Source organism: Phyllobates terribilis, unplaced genomic scaffold, assembly GCF_046119375.1.
Source record: "Phyllobates terribilis strain yellow unplaced genomic scaffold, ASM4611937v1 Scaffold_7__3_contigs__length_470593459, whole genome shotgun sequence".
NCBI lineage: Eukaryota > Metazoa > Chordata > Amphibia > Anura > Dendrobatidae > Phyllobates > Phyllobates terribilis.
In genome coordinates, this window is record NW_027362767.1 from 198,180,817 (window position 1) to 198,195,690 (window position 14,874).

Genomic DNA, 14,874 nt, shown 5'->3' on the forward strand with positions numbered 1-14,874 from the left:
CTGAGTATCGCACACCTTGTGCTTTTTGATACTCCAGTAACATTGCAGCTCTGAAATATGGCAAAACTGGTGGCGAATGGCATCTTGGCAGCTTCACGCTTGATTTTCCTCAATTCATGGGCAGTTATTTTGCACCTTTTTTGGCCAACACGCTTCTTGCGACCCTGTTGGCTATTTTCCATGAAACACTTGATTGTTCGGTGATCACGCTTCAAAAGTTTGGAAATTTTACGACTGCTGCCTCCCTCTGCAAGACATCTCACAATTTTGGACTTTTCAGAGCCGTCAAATCTCTCTTCTGACGCATTTTGCCAAAGGAAAGGAAGTTGCCTAATAATTAAGCCCACCTTATATAGGATGTTGATGTCATTAGTCAACACCCCTCCTCATTACAGAGATGCACATCACCAGATTTACTTAATTGGTAGTTGGCTCTCAAGCCTATGCAGCTTGGAGTAGGACGACATGTATAAAAAGTATCATGTGATCAAAATACGCATTTGCCTAATAATTCTGCACTCGGTGTATACTACAATAATGTGGTATTATTGTATGTAGAACAAGCGATCAGATGATTGCAGGTTCACCTCCCCTAAGGAGATTAAGAAAAAAAAGTTTTAAAAAAAAGTATTGAAAAATATAAATGTTTGAATCCAAAACCTTTTCCACCTGGCAGAGCAGAGCTCAGTGCAGAGGTTGCTGTAGACATAACAAGCAAAAGAATGTAACAAAAAAAGAATAAAGTAAAAATAAAATTAGAATCACTCCCTTTCTCTTACATTAAAAATAAAGACATTCAAACTAAAAAAAAATGAACAGTTGGTATCGCCGCATTCGTAAAAGTCCAGGCTATCAAAATATAAAATTAATTAACCTATATTGTAGATGCTATAAGCAAAAAAATAATCAAAATCCCCCCCCCCCCCCCCACAAATATTTTGGGTTCACCCCCTACCTCATAAAAAAACAAGAAAAATGCATGAAAAAGCGGTCAAAACTTTGTATTTGCCCTAAAATGTTATCAATAAAAAGGTCATCTTGCTTTGTGGCGCCATTTTCTGAGACCCGTTCTTTTTTTTCCCGTTCACCTCGATATGTGAGGGCTTGTTTTTTTTTTTTGCGGGGTGAGTTGCACTTTTGAATGACACGATCTATCTTATCATGTGATGCTCTAGAAAGCGGGAAAAAAATTCCAAGTGCTGTGGAGTAGTGAAAAAAAAGCGCAATTCCATAATTGTTTTTTGTGGTTTTTATTTACAGTGTTGTCAATATGGCAAAAGTGACCCGGGAATATGATGCCCCAAGGTCAGTGCAATTACGACGTTTCCTAACATGCATTATTTTTTTTTGTTTCAGTGGTGAAAAAAATTTCAGAAATTTGTAAAAAATAAAATAAAATGGACTGCAGCATTTAACAGGTGAAGGCTCCGCTCCACATGAGGCCGATAGAGGCAAATGATGGCTGAATAATACTGCCATCATCTGCCAGCAAATGTAATCAGTTTAAGAAATCTTTATTTTGACATTTTGTAAAGCAACTTCTTTGCATCTAAGAGCCCAGTGTGCGGATTTACTGGTGCAGTGTTAAGTGACTAATAACAAACGTATATGCTGTGTCCTTTCATTACAGTCAGTTCTCGTTCTGCTCATTTATTGCATCACCACTTAAATTTGTAGTTTCCAGAGTGAGATCCTTGCAGTTGTTCTCCTCCCCGGACCTCTCCTCCCCTCAGACTCTCCTCTGCTGTCTGCGGATCCTGCAGTTTGTGCTGTCCCAGATACCTGCCAGCAGCATAGCCCTGACAGAAGGAACTCAATGGAGCCCAGCGACAAGAGAGGGTAAGGAGGGGGCCAACTTGTGTTAGGTGGGGCTCCCGGACAGGAACATGTGTGGAGCCTTTTTCTGCCATCGGTGATATTACTGAGGAGTTCTTCCATGTCTGCTGTATGGAAGTAGCCTCTTTAGAGAGGAAGAGGACGGGAACTCCACAGCCACCTATTGGGGGCAGCAGTCCTAAAAGTCAATATCGACCCTTTAACGAGCCTTGCATATGACTTAGGATAAGAAGCCAAACCAAAAGCTGCATGTGTCCTGGGCTTTATTTGCCTGGTGACATTACTGTGTCTATTACCAGGATGTTGGAGGCTGCAGGGCATCTCACCGCCGTTCACCTGCAGAGCTTATCTGAGCTGGAGAGGTTCCGTCTGCAGGAGATTGCACTCCACACCCTGCAGCAGCGCGGACTCTGTGCGGACATCAAGCCAGGTGAGACAGTGACTGCCGTAGGTGTAACACCCGTGTGCATGCAGGAGAGTGGGGCTGGATGTGTGCCACGGCGTGGATGACACCGGAGTTGTGGGACACTGCTGGAGAGAAGGGGGGAAGGGGCACTTTCCCAGACTGAAAGGAAATGATCTGTTTATTTTTGGATTTTCCCTCTGGAATGTGCTGCACGCAACCAGTGACAGCAATGTGTTCCATATTATCTGCGTCCTTCCCTCGGTGCTGCGCTGTCTGCTGCCTCTTCCTAACGCACAGCCTTTATATTGCAGGTTACCAAAAAGCAAAGAAAATTGTGAAACGCAGGCAGGAGCGGAAAGGTATGATGCTAAGTATTTACAGCAGCGTATGCATTGTGCAGAAGGTGTCTGATCTGTCTGTAGATCTACCATTACACATGCACAAGTTTCCCACCTGTGCCAGGTACAAAAGTCATTTAACGCTCAGCCCACTGTTACAGAAAGTGGGCACACCAGGTGAGGTGGATCCACTAAGCCCAAAGTCTGGGTGGGCACACGGGCGTCGATGCAGCAGGCAGGTGTTACACAAGGGAAAAAGATAGTAGAGTTACTGGAGGCAAACTAAAAGTCTTAAAGGGGTCCTGGAGACCACTGACAGGTAACAGGATTATTGGAGGCTGCAGACAAAAACAGGTGAAGTCATGAAAATGACTGACAGGCAGCAGGGTTACTGGAAGCCATACACAAACAGGCGAAGTCCTGAAGACCACTGACAGAATCAGTATACGATCCGTGGGCCGTCCGTGATTAACACTGTAATATGCAGAAGCTTTGTCATTTATTTTATTTTTTCCTACATGAAAATCACTGATGGTAAAAACTGACAACTGATCAAACACTGATGAAACAAGGATGAAACACTGAGGACACTCTGACCATTTTTTTCATAAGTGAAATATCTAAAAACGCTTCTGTCACTTCAAACATGAATTGGTCCATAGAAAAATGATGATTTGAAAATTCCCTGGAAATGTGAAAAAGTTGCTGCTAAAATCCAAAGTCTTCTAAAATCTTTAAAAAAAATAAAAGCATGTAAATCATGATGGTAATGTAAAGTAGACATACTAAATATTATATATTTTTAAATATTTTGTGTTGTATGATACAATAGGGACATAGCACTTTGCTAATATCTCTTAATTTTTAGCAAATTTTAATTATTTCTATAAATAATGGAAAAACATATCGACCTAAACTTCCAAACAACTTACTAAACGTACTAACAAAATGTAAAAGGTGTCATGTGAAAACAGTCTCAGAATCAGTGGAATATTTAGAAACATTCCAGAGTTGTTACTGCATAAAGTGACATGTCAGATTTGAAAAATAGGGCTTTGTCAGGAAGGCCAAAACTAGCTACACGGGCAGGCGAAGGGGTTAAACACATCATGTATGATCTTTTTTCCTGCAGAGCTCTTAAAACAGCACATTTTTGTGGCTTTTTTTTCCACGCGTCTGGTGCATTTTTTTTTTTTTCTGAAAAGAACATTCCTTTTTTTTCAGGTGTTTTCATATAGACTTTTCTATGGGAATAAAAACATGTATAAAACATTGACATCTGCATTTAAATATGGCCCCTAAAAGTGTTTGACATTCCAAAAAAAAAATGGTATAAAGAATTGTGTGAAAAAAGTCAAATGGTGCTGGGTAATGAAGACAAGCACTTTATAAATTAAAGGGGTTGTCTACTACTTGGATAATACCTTCTAAAATTACTATATTCCCCCATGTAAAAAAAACAACAAAACAGTCTGTACTCACCTTCGATGCCGGCATCATTCCAGGGATGGCAGCGCCTGGTTTCCCATGACTCGCGTAACAGTGTTCTTCCAAGTGAGCCCTGCAGCCAATCAACGGACACTTCCGTCCAGAAGGAGTAGGGGCTACTGCTCTCTGACTTCCTCTGAATGTCAGTTATGTCCAAAGGAAGTGAGAGTGATTGGCTGCAGGGCTCGTGTAGCATATTAACGTCACACAAGCCCTGAGAAACCCAGTGCTGACCTTGCTGGAGCATAAGTATACTCTATTCTTATTTTACACAGGGAATATAGCAATTGAGAAGGGGTTGTCCAGGTAGTGTACAACCCCTTAAAATCTTGGCTTCAGAAACCCTTGATGAACAGCAGATATCATCAATGCAATATTACTTGCATGTGCAGCTGACCATATAACACATCTTTGGACTGGGTCCATTCTTTGGGAATAATTCTTTGTGAGGGGCTTACTGCATTTACTTTGTAGCAAGGCAACTACAGAATTATTATTTTTATTATTTATTTATATAGCGCCATTGATTCCATGGTGCTGTACATGAGAAGGGGTTACATACCAGATACAGATATCACTTACAGTAAACAATGATAGTTAAACTGTGTAAGTTGTGGTTCATCCTAATTTCTTGGGGTAGAGCATTCCAAAGAATAGGTGCAGCTTGGGAGAAGTCTTGGAACCGGAAGTGGGAGGTACGGATTAGTGCGGGTGTTAGTCGAAGATCGCTTGAGGAGCGTAGAGAACGGGCAGGCCTATAAAAAGAAATGAGGGAGGAGATGTAGGGGGGGGGTGCCGCATTGCGGAGAGCTGTGTAGGTGAGAACAAGCAACTTAAGTTAGATCCTACAATGTATGGGCAGCCAGTTCAATGACTGGCACAGAGCGGAAGCGTCCAAGTAACGATTGGCCAGATAGATGACCCTGGCTGCTGCATTAAGGATGGACTGGAGAGGGGAAAGTCGAGTGAGGGGGAGGCCAATTAATAGAGAGTTACAGTAGTCAAGGCGGGAGTGGATCAGGGCAACAGTGAGGGTTTTCGTTGTTTCTATGGTGAGAGAGGGGCAGATTCTAGAGATGATCTTCAGGTGCAAGCGACAAGACCGGGCAAGAGATTGTATATGGGAGGTGAAGGAAAGATTGGTGTATGGCATCGAGTGTGAATAATTGTGATGTACTTTTCTAGTGGGGGTGCACACTCCACTTTCAGTGGGGAAAAGGGAGTATAAACTAGACAGAGGAGAATAGAAGAAGGAGTGGATAGACTAGGAGGTGCCTGAGAAAACTCTTGTTGGCCCACAGCATTTGACTGATAAGCCTCCACTAGTACAGAAAGTTAGTGGTTTGAAGGCCTGAAAGGATCCGTACATCAGGAGAATGTGATTGAGCATGAGATTTGCTTTTTATTTCCTGGAATTTTCTCATAGGCTTTTCTGTAGAGCAGCATGGTGGCTCAGTGGTTAGCACTGTATGGCGGCTCAGTGGTTATTACTGTACGGTGGCTCATTGGTTAGCACTATTGCTTTGCAGCTCTGGGGTCCTGGGTTCAAATCCCACCAAGGACAACATCTGCAAGGAGTTTGTATGTTCTCCCCGTGTTTGCTTGGGTTTCCTCCGGATTCTCCCGTTTCCTCCCACACTCCAAAGACTGATAGGGAATGTAGATTGTGAGCCCCAATGGGGACAGTGATGATAATGTCTGAAAAGTGCTGTGGAATTAATGGCGCTATATAAGTGAGGAAAATAAAAATGTTATAGAAAATAAAAATAATACACATGAAAAAAAAGATGTTGGAAAAAAAAGCTTGTAAAAAAATCCAACAAAAAAGAGATACAAAGAAACTGAGTGAAGAAAGCTGAATCGTATTGTTTAATGAAGCCAAAACATTTTAATACATTAATCTGGGCTGGAAAGTAGTTGAAGACTATGGGCTGATTCATCAGTGCATTTTCACTAGTTTTTTGGGTGTAAATACTTCCGTTAGTGACTTTTGGATTTGGCTAGTTGGCTGCGATATATGGCAGTAATTGCAGCGTGAGGCTGCGGAGCTGGAAGGGCATCGTCACACCCTAATGCACTTACTGACACATACAGTCAATGCAGAATTTCAAAAAGCGATTTCTCGCCTCGCTAACAGATTATCACTTTGGTGTCATAAAGGCATCAACTCGCTTATCTTCTAAAGGGGTACACAGTCATATAAATGGTTTGGGGGTGTAGAAGTTTCTGCCAGGTTCCCATCAAGATGTAATTAGATCTAGAGAACTATAGGCCGAGTCAGAGTAATAAAGAATCTATATGGAAGTAGTGGTAGAGCAACAACTACATGGCACAGAGCTTAGTAAAATGTACAAGGCGAAAAGAACTGTACCCATGTAATGAACATGTCTGATTGATGAAGGTGCGACACTCGGCACACCGCATCGATCAGCTGTTCCCGGTGCCGGTGGAAGCCGGAACTGCTCAGTTGCGGAGGTGCACAGCTCTGTCAAATGTGTAGTGGCAGTATTTGAATCAATAGGGGGCAGATGTGCAGTACCCGGCCGCAGCCTCTATTCCGTTAACAGCGCTGTGCAGATCCGCAACTGAGCAGTTCCGGCATCTGGAGCAGCCGATGGGTGCCGAGTGTCGCACCTTCACCAATCACACACTGATAGAATGTTAAAGTCTCAGACAAGCCCTTTAAGGCAGTTCATGTTTCCTAAAGCAAGCACTTCGGAGGATGGCCACACCAATGAGGCTACCACTATTTATTGAGGTCCAGCGAGGAGATAGATGTGACAGAAGTGAACATAGGCTACACAAGTGTTTTTCTAGCTGCTGCTGTCTCTGATTTAGAACGGTATAGCCCTTTTGTCCTATTGCTTCATTTTTTTTCCTTCGTATTCCTCTAGATACTGCACATGGATTATTTGGGGTGACGCTATCAGATGTCCTTGCTCAGGATCGGGTAGAACGTCAGCGGATTCTTCCGGTTCGGAATAGAAGAGCATGTGCGGAAGTTGAGAGCAGTGTCTTGAGTTTTCTGGTAGAAACGCAACGAGCATCTAACCCAGCCATGTTAATGGACCTTCCTCTACCACCTATATTCAGAAATGGCACAACACAGACGAGAAGGAGGGTGAGGAATCCCAATCTGTATTCTGTCACTTTATTGTTCACCAAAATGTTTGCAAATCAAAATGAATAATAATGCAAAAATGATGGCGTCACATCCACGTTATTCCATAAAATCACCACTTTATTATGAGTCCATTAAAAACTGCACATAGACATGTGGGACAGGTACCCGCATAGTGCAGAATATAAAACCAATGCTGATGGAGAAAATGAAGCGAACTCTGATTAAAGTTTTCTTATTTCTCAAATGTAGTAATACTGTATGACAGCAGGATGGTGATTTTACAGTAGCATGATGTAGGGGCTGATACCCTGATTCCGACGATGTATCACTTAGTTACTGGGTGCAGCAGTTGTGGTAAAATGACAGTTTTCTCTGCTCGGGACCTAGCAGAGCTCAGAATGCTGAGCTGTGTATAACCCTGTACACTTTACACTAGTGGCCAAAATCGAGGCAACACACTCAAGATTTATGAAATTTTAGCATTTTGCCAATACAAATCCAAATTTCATGAATGTTTTGGATTTCACAGTAAAGTTTTTAAGTAGAAATTACAAAATCTCATATAGAAACACAATATTAGCAGGACATTTGTTCATTTCTCAACAAATTGGACACTATTGCACTCAGATGACTGTGGGAGAAAAGCCATTTATTTGTCCTATTTTCATATCTAACACTACAATGTTAATACTTAGTTGGACAGCCCCTGGCCTTGATGACTGCCTGGCATCTACTTGGCATGCTATCTACCAGTTTGTGTAAATCAGGTGGTGTGATGATAGGAAACAATGATTTGATGATGGCTGCAATGAGTTCTGCTGTTTTGACACTGCTCTTTTGAGCCGAGCCAAGAGATTCTCGATAGGATTGAGATCTGGGCTTTTTCTTGGCCAATTCAATAGCTGGACATTTTTGTCCTCGAACCAAGAGAGACATTATTAGCTGTTCGGCATGGGGCCGAAGGAATGAGTTTAGGCTGAAGGACTTCCTTGATGAACTTTCCAGCATTAACTGTTTCTTCAATTACCTGCAGCCGACCACCTGCATCTCTGGCCCCGCAGCCCCCTACCATAACACTCAGAGGAGGCTTCATGGTGGGTACTGTACCCTCTGGCAAGCAATCCTCTCCAGGTCGTCATCGAATGTAGCGGACGCCGTCGCAGCCAAAGATGGATAGGCGTGTGTCATCGCTCCATAAAACATTTCTCCATTGTTCAATGGTCCATTTTGAATCTTCTTTGGCCACTGCAGACGTTTCTGACGCTGTGAGGCATTCAAAAATGGCTTTTTGCCTGGTAATCTGGCTCTTAACCCGACGTTTACCAATCGCCATCGAACCATCCCACCGGACACTGTCACTCCAGTGTTGACAGGCTCCTTGTTGATGTCAACAGCAGTTGGTTTCCTGTTATCTAGGGCGATTCTAACAATTCTTCTATCAGTCTGAGGAGTTGTAGCCTTCTTCCTTCCTCTACCTGGTGTATTCTTTATCGAACCAGTCTCTTGAAACCGCTTACACACTTTGAGAACGCCGGCCGTTGAGATCCCTTTTCCAATTCGTGCTGCAATTTCCCGGTAACTGTACCCTTCTTCTCTTAAAGTAACAGCTCTGGCTTTCTTCTTAGGTGACCACTGCTGTCTAATACTGCTGGCACAATATCGGTCTTAAATCACACCCAGGTCACTATAAACATAGAATACATATCGCAGAAGAGGACTTGTGTCAGTGAACCTTTCATTAAATATTGGTGATGGTGAAAAACTGCAGGTGTTGCCTTAATATTGGCCACTAGTGTACATTGACAGAAAGCTGCTAATCAGTTTTTGGGGGTGGAGTTACACAGAGCAGGAGGACTAGAAGGCACGAGGCACCTAGTCCTGTAGTGATAATCTCCTGCTGATAAAACACTGATTTTATTGAAACAGCAAAACATAGTTCAGTTAGTGATACATCGCTGGAATCAAAGTCTTTGCCCCTATATCATGCTGCTTTCCAATTACATAGCAAAACCTTCTGACAGATTTCCTTTAAGGCCCCTATACATTAGACTAATTTCGGTTGAACCAGCCAGGTTCGGTGAACAGTCTAATGTGTTGAGGGTGCTGGTTGGGGGAGACATCATGTCTGAATTCACATGTAACCGCCATGGAATAAATGTCGCTATAATATTAATAATAATTTCGGACTGCTAGTCGTGTTGGTCTCCCAGAGATAAGGCACCGGCCAATTTGTCAGTCAGCGGCTTTCTCATACAGAGCCCAGGAGCGCTCAGTTGAACCTGTGTATGGGAGAGTCAGCAGAGGCGGCTGTCGTACGAACGATCGTCTGCAGCATGGTTTAGCTAAGAGCCATCTATGCGTACGGCCGGCATTAGACTCCATTACATAGACAGCATGAACATTGCCACAAGGCTTAGAAATGATGGATGAAGCCATGGCAGATCGTAACGGTTGCATTTCTTCCTGTCTGCATTGACAGCTAATGCAGCAAAGAAGCGAGATTTTCCTTTATACGTTGAGCTTTTGTGTCTGATTTGTATCACTTATATAACTTGCTGTAGTTCTGTAATGATTCCTATTGTTCCCTATAGAGCACACTGCTCATGCCGTTTTCTGTAGAAACCATTCCAGTTTATTACAATTGATAAGAAAACTCGCCAAGATGCTTTCTACTGATTTTTATGGGATGTTTTTGTATTAGTTCCTCCAGCGGATTTATTGTGGTATTTTTTTAAATCAGTTTTGCAGGTGTCAGGGTTTATTTGTGATCGATTTATCGGAATAGTGCACGGGCATTGATACATTTGTTCCATTTTTTAAAAAAATAGGTCTGTAGATGTTTCTTCCATCTTTAATGACTCATGTATTGGATTGACAATGCGTAAAACGTTATCAGCATTTTCTAAAAAGATTAATTCATAAATGTGTCTGAATCCTAGCAAAGCAGCAAGACCCCCGCACCGTCATGTCAGATTTACACGCTGATGTCCTTGGTGCAGAGAAATCAAAATTCAGCCACAAAAAAACTAAATGATGTCCCAGAGAAGATCAGATGGGATGTTGGATTTAAATCTGCCAAATCTGCTAAATAATAGGTATAATAGGTGTGTGGATCCATGTGGGCGCCTGTGGCTCTACGTGGGCGCAGTATGAAATCATGGAAGTCATTTTGGCAAATTTTTTCAGGCAGTTTTCCTTGAGGCTATTTTCCTTTATTTGTACCAATGTTTGATAAATTTGGCACATCTTTAAGGGTATGTGCACACTACATCTCTTTCAGATGGATTCTGCCTGGAAGCTGCCTGAAAAATTTCTAAAAAAAACACCAAAAATAATGAACATATGCACAACAATGTCAAATCGACTTGTAGGTGACATGTTCTATCTCTTGTCATTTCTTTTAATTGCTTCAGGCTTGGAAGTGGATAATAGAAGTGAAATGAACATTCTGCAGGTGGAAGCCATTTATATGTGAAATCTAAAAATAAAAAAAGGGGGCCAAGTTACCGCAAAATTGTCACAAAAGACGTCAAAGATACTTCAGTAAAAACATCACCCCGTCCAAAAGATGTCGTGTGCACATAAAACATCCGTGTGTCATCAGAATCACACGTACCGGCACCTGGAATTCAGCGGTACAGTTAACTGGGTGCTGCAGGCGTCTGTCATCATTGTCCCCTGCTTGTGCAGCGATCAGCACGAGCAAGGGACAATGATCAGAGTAGTATTGTGCCCCTGCTGTGTCCTGGTGTAAAAATAAGAATAAAATAAAAAAATCATTATACTCACCTGGCTTGACGTGACCGCACACGCTGAGGACCAGAGGAGAATGACTTGCTGCAGCGAGCGGGCCCCTGATCTGCGCTGAGCTCACTGAGCAATGTCCTGTCACTCACTGAGCTCAGTGTAGGTAAGAAGCCCGCTGGCTGCAGCAAGTCATTCTCCTCTGCTCCTCATGTGTGTGGTCGCCTCAAGCCACTGATCAAGCTACCGATGATGAAGAAATGTCGGTCAGATGGATTACAGCGTGGGACATTTATTTAATCTTCGGACAGGTGAATATGAGGTTTTTTTTTATTTTATTCTTCTTTTTACACTTGGAGACAGCAGGGGCTGAATACAACTCTCAACATTGTCCCCTGCTGGCGCTGATCTCAGCGCCAGCAGGGGACAATGATGAGTCTTGCTTCCAGCACTCGATGCTTGTGCACATCACTAACTGTACCACTGATTCCCAAGCACACGGTTGCCACACAGGTACACACATACACACGGACATGGATATCTCCGGTACTGTTTTTTCCAATACCAGAAATATCTGGAAATGTGAAAGAGGCATGAAGTTGTTTTTTTACATTTTCTTGTTGCAAAACCAAACTTTTAAAAAAGTCGCAATTCATAAATTTAATTCTGACCTATTTGCATTGGGATGTCTGGGCATGTAAAGGGGGGAAAACAGTGGATTCAACTCAAGTCATTGGCACAGTTGCCGAGAAATGTTTTGGGACCTGTAGAGGAGGAAGGGCGGCTTGTTTCATAATACATAATTAATTGTTAGAGCTAAATGAGGGTGACAGGTTCCTTTAAGGGCAGGGAGTGCAGCAAATGAGTAGTAGTTGCTTCTCTCTGCACTTTATGCTGTCAGGTACACATATTCCTGATGAATACTTTGCCCAATAGTGAAGCTGTCTGCTAGATGCCACCGTCAAAGTCTACTCTGGTACCCCATTGCTTCCCCCTGCCTATCTGTCCTTGATAGCTAGTGAGCTGCATTCCCCAAACTGTTCACCTTTCCCTCCTTAAAACAACCAAAAAACAAAACCACACAAAAATAAAAAGTAGTAGAATATTTTCATACCAATAGTCCAACTAATTCAGAAAAAAAAAAAAAAAAACGTGATGTTTCAATTTACATGGAAGTCTTGACTAGGAGTCGTAAAATTGCATTTTTTTTAATTATCTGCTGGAATAAAGTGGATTCATATAATGCTGACGTCCTACATTTTTTTTTCTGTTTTTTTAGCTTTTAATTTTTTAGTATGATAAATATGACTAGAGATGAGCAGATCAATTCACGGGACTGTGACCCAAGTCAGTGGTACCAGGTGGCTGGACGGGAGGCCCACAAATCTCTTACAATCTGCTCCCCCGGCGCAGCTTTTGACCTGTCAGATCTGGCGCAAATTCGTCTGTGTATAATGTCACACAAATGGTGTTGCGTCAGCGCTGACAAATCAAATACCGATCCGGGGCGTCAAATTGTAAGAGGTTCATGGGCCTCCCGTCCAGCCACCTGGTACCACTGACTTGGACGCTGGACTGGATTCCCTCAAATCGATCCGCTCATCTCTAAATTGTGGAACGATCTGTTTGACGAACGTCTGTATTAGTATTATCTCTGCCTTTATTTTGTGACTCCTGCGCTGCTCTTACTCCTCCGCAGCGATCGCTTGGGACAACACGTTATTGCTGAATGGCAGGACACAGAGACCGGCAGGGGTCCTGGGAAGTGATGTCACCGGCAAAAGTGAATGCAAGAAGTTCTTTTTAAAAAAACTTATCTGGGCTGAGTGTAACGAGATTAAAATTGAGAATTCTCTATAATGTAAATAAAATTACGATGTTATTTGTAGGCAAAATCGCTCAGCCCTAGGTATGGTTATGTAAGCTGATGTCAATGCAACCTTCCAAACGCCCCAAAGACAAACTTTTCTTCATTGCAAAAAAAAATCTTAATCATTTTAACTTTTTTTTTGGTTACTTAAAATATAGACGCCAGGAGAATTTGACAAATCTACTGAGTGATACGAGTTTCCTATAAGGTTTCATTTTTCTCTTAGTCATGTGTGTCTCCACCAGATACGTAAATCACAGGGTTGTACCATCTAATTAGATTAACGATTGCAAACTTTTCCTGTGACTCGTGGCATTCTCCCTTCAAGAGTAATCGTCGTTTTAAATTTCTATTTAAAAAAAATCCAATAGTTCACGTGAAAATAATAAACTTTGTAATATATCTGAAAAGAGAAATCTGCTTCTTTCTCCTTCAGGGATGTTCATTTATTTTCACAAGTCTCAATTTAGGGGTAAAATCTGTATTCATTGATAGATTCTTACGTTACAGAGCCAAATACCAGGAAGTATCAAAAACAAAGCAGCTTTACTTATAACATGACATAACAACATGAGACCAAAAATGCCGCGATAAAAATGCAAGTAACCTAATCTACATAATAGGTGCCGAAAATCCGCAACATCAAAAACTCACCAAAAGCTCATGGTGTCTCTGAAACTCTAGTTGTACCTGTTATTGTCTGTGTTACCTCTATACTTCCTTTTCAGGCTTTTTGTATTTAATTTTTCACACAAAATGATTTATATTTATTTTAATGGGGGTAAAGTGTGAAATCAGACACAGCCCATGAGACAAAAGTCGCGCTATTACTGAAAAAAGCAAACGCAATCGAACCATTTTCTTATGCTGGAAACCTTTCACCATCCCACCTCACACACTGAAAAGCTTTTCACTTGGTTACATTCTTACATGACGCACAGATGGTTTACTACAATACATCTGGCAAACAATGATAAGAATCAGTCATGTACAGTATGTGTGAGTATATTATAGGGAGAGATAAACTAGGAGAGGCAAACTAGGAGAGGCAAACTAGGAGAGGCAAACTAGGAGAGGCCGTACAGACCGACATCAGTGAGTTTTCATAGGAAACGCTGAACAGGATTCACTGGAAAGGTGTCGGAAAGTATCTGACTCACAATGAACGTTTTATCGCAGTCCTTCACTTCTAATATGCCTATAGTATGCTGTATACATACAGTGTATTTAATATAAATTACTCTTTATGCTTAACAGAAATCACTTTGCATTTTGTCTTTAGAGGATTAAAGGGTTTTTTTTTTTGTCTTTTTTTTTTTTTTACATCTTACAAAATCTATTATAAGCTAAAGAAAAAACATTTAGTTTCCCGTTGAAACCCCCTGCCACTCCAGAAGTGACATCTGGTAATCCCTGCCATTCATACAGCAATAATTTCCCATTCATCAGTCATGTAACCAGTTGCCGCTAGTCAGTGATTGCCTGCAGTGGTCATGTGACTGATAGAGCTGACATCACTGCAGAACCAGCGAACCCTTGTTCAAGCTTATGCGATTATTCAAGTATACCTAGAGTATTCGTTTCACGTTACAAACTTTAGCCACAAGTCATTATTTGTGGGGGGGTTTAAGTGACTTTTCTTTTTTGTTTCCTTGTCTTCGTTGCATTTTGTTGCGCGACATTCTTAAAAATGGCGCACAGGAGTTGATAAATTTTGCACAAAATCAAAGAAGCTCTTTTTTTTTTTTTTTCTTTTATCTTCCTTTTATAGAGAAAAAAAGTCTCATGATCCTTTAAAATGTCACTTCAATTTTCATCTGCGCAAAACTGAAATTTAGACTGATTTTGCACTTCTCCAATAGGTTACTGCAGGATAAAAGTGCAAAAATTGTGCAACATTGCAAAAAGATGCAAATGATCAATTCGGTTAACACATCTAGATAAGGAAAACTACGCGCGCATTGACGAACAGAGAGATATTGTAACTTAATAAAGCGCAAATTAAATAAAGAATAAGGTTAAAACATAAAAGTCATGATGTGCACATGAGGGTATAACAAAAAGATCG

At 41.5% G+C, this 14,874-nt stretch overlaps 1 protein-coding gene across 1 annotated transcript in view; it reads left to right on the plus strand.

Moving 5' to 3' along the window:
* The first annotated feature begins 1,673 nt into the window (after positions 1–1,673).
* The window catches only part of LOC141153067 (rho GTPase-activating protein 6-like), a 203,251-nt gene continuing 190,050 nt past the window's right edge, over positions 1,674–14,874 (plus strand). The window contains exons 1-4 of the mRNA XM_073637742.1: positions 1,674–1,839; positions 2,136–2,266; positions 2,554–2,601; positions 6,963–7,189. Coding sequence (XP_073493843.1) covers positions 1,817–1,839; positions 2,136–2,266; positions 2,554–2,601; positions 6,963–7,189 — 429 coding nt within the window. The 5' untranslated portion in view covers positions 1,674–1,816. The remainder of the gene's footprint in view (positions 1,840–2,135; positions 2,267–2,553; positions 2,602–6,962; positions 7,190–14,874) is intronic.